At 40.9% G+C, this 1,517-nt stretch overlaps 1 protein-coding gene across 1 annotated transcript in view; it reads left to right on the top strand.

Annotated features, from left to right (window-relative positions):
• The window catches only part of tmprss2 (transmembrane serine protease 2), a 46,190-nt gene that overhangs the window by 19,969 nt on the left and 24,704 nt on the right, over positions 1-1,517 (top strand). Inside the window, exons 4-6 of the mRNA XM_014021129.1 lie at positions 644-760; positions 870-999; positions 1,370-1,413. Of these exons, the coding sequence (XP_013876583.1) occupies positions 644-760; positions 870-999; positions 1,370-1,413 (291 nt within the window). The remainder of the gene's footprint in view (positions 1-643; positions 761-869; positions 1,000-1,369; positions 1,414-1,517) is intronic.

Here is a 1,517-nt window from a genome sequence, read left to right as displayed (position 1 = left end):
GGTCTTTCCTCTCCCAGTCTTGGCAGTAAAAGGGGATAAATGTACATTTCCCTTTTGTAACCTCCATCTTCTCATTTCTGATGCTGGCTCTTGAATATCCTCAGGTTAGAAATGCCGATTACAAACGCAAGCATGAGATTTTAAAGATAAGTTTTCCCCGTAATGCCATGATCCACTGCTGTCACCTCCTCATCTAAAGGAAAAAGGAGAAAAACTAACTACTTGATCATATCTGCTGCTTAGTGGACACGACACACAACAGAATTCACGTTTTATACCAGTAGATCACAGATGCTTTAACTTTTGTGACTTTTTCATGGACTAATAATAGYAGCTAACGCTAAAAACATAGGCAGTAAGCAGGAAGTGGAAGGGAGGAGCGTGGCAAAGATTTTACCGGTCATAATCATGTCTTGTGATTATTTGACAGGAGGCTTACTTTTAAAATGTAAGTGTATTTAATTTAGTTATAATATAAATACAATAAAAATTAAACCAAGATTTACAATAATTATCATTTTGATCCATTCATTGGTAATGCCTGATTGGGCCTTGTGCCACTTTATGTTCAATGAATTGGGCCCCGAGGTCAAAAAGGTTAAGAACCCCTGAATAATGTAGTCATTGGTATGCTTGTTGGCAGTTTACTACCAGTGTWTATTGGGGAAGTCATGTGGACCTGGTGGGAAGTGTCTGAGCCTCTCCCAGTGGTGTGATGGGGTCCAAGACTGCTCAGATGGAGAGGATGAATCCCACTGCTGTAAGTCCTTCCTTCAGATCTTCCTCCCACTCACACATCCAGTAATATTTTAACAGATTAGTGTAGATTTGTCTGATTGTTTTCTGTCTGCTGTTTTTGTGCACCACAGTTCGTCTCCAAGGGACCAACTTCCTGTTAGAAAGTTACTGTTCAGAAAACCAGCTGTGGATACCTGTGTGTGCAGAGAACTGGGACGACAGCTACGGGAGAGCTGTGTGTGAYCAGATGGGCTACAGACGGTGCTGATTTTACTTAATGTTTATTGTCTCACCATTTTTTTATATTACCACCTTGTTGTAGTTTAGAAGCTGAAATTTATTTTACAACTGGACCAGCTAGATGGCAACAACAGTCCTAGTATCATGTCTGGACTATARAGGAACCACACAGTAGAAAACCCGAGGAGTATAATAAAACATCTGCAACACAGATCATGATACCTAGCAGTAACTCTAAAGTATTTBGATCCAAAAAACAACAAATGACCATTGCAAAAACTGAGTTTAGTGTAAAGAAAATAAGGTTTCATATTTGGCTCTACTACTAGAGGGTCAGGTTTTAATTGGGTTCAGGGCTTCATGAGTTAAAAAGTGTAGTTCTCTTTCAAAGCATTCGTTTCGTGTCTCACCATGGGGAACGCCTCCTGTGTGCAAGTAGGGGTCTCTGCGGACGACTGCGGATGAGTGGGCGTGTCACAACGGAAGGCGATTCTACAGCAACACACCTGATTTGACAGACTTTGTTAAAGGGACACACC

The sequence above is a fragment of the Austrofundulus limnaeus genome, unplaced genomic scaffold (genome assembly GCF_001266775.1).
Source record: "Austrofundulus limnaeus strain Quisiro unplaced genomic scaffold, Austrofundulus_limnaeus-1.0 Scaffold279, whole genome shotgun sequence".
In the NCBI taxonomy this organism is placed as follows: Eukaryota; Metazoa; Chordata; class Actinopteri; order Cyprinodontiformes; family Rivulidae; genus Austrofundulus; species Austrofundulus limnaeus.
Note: the sequence above shows the minus strand (reverse complement) of the source record. Positions and strands in the feature narration are given on the sequence as shown.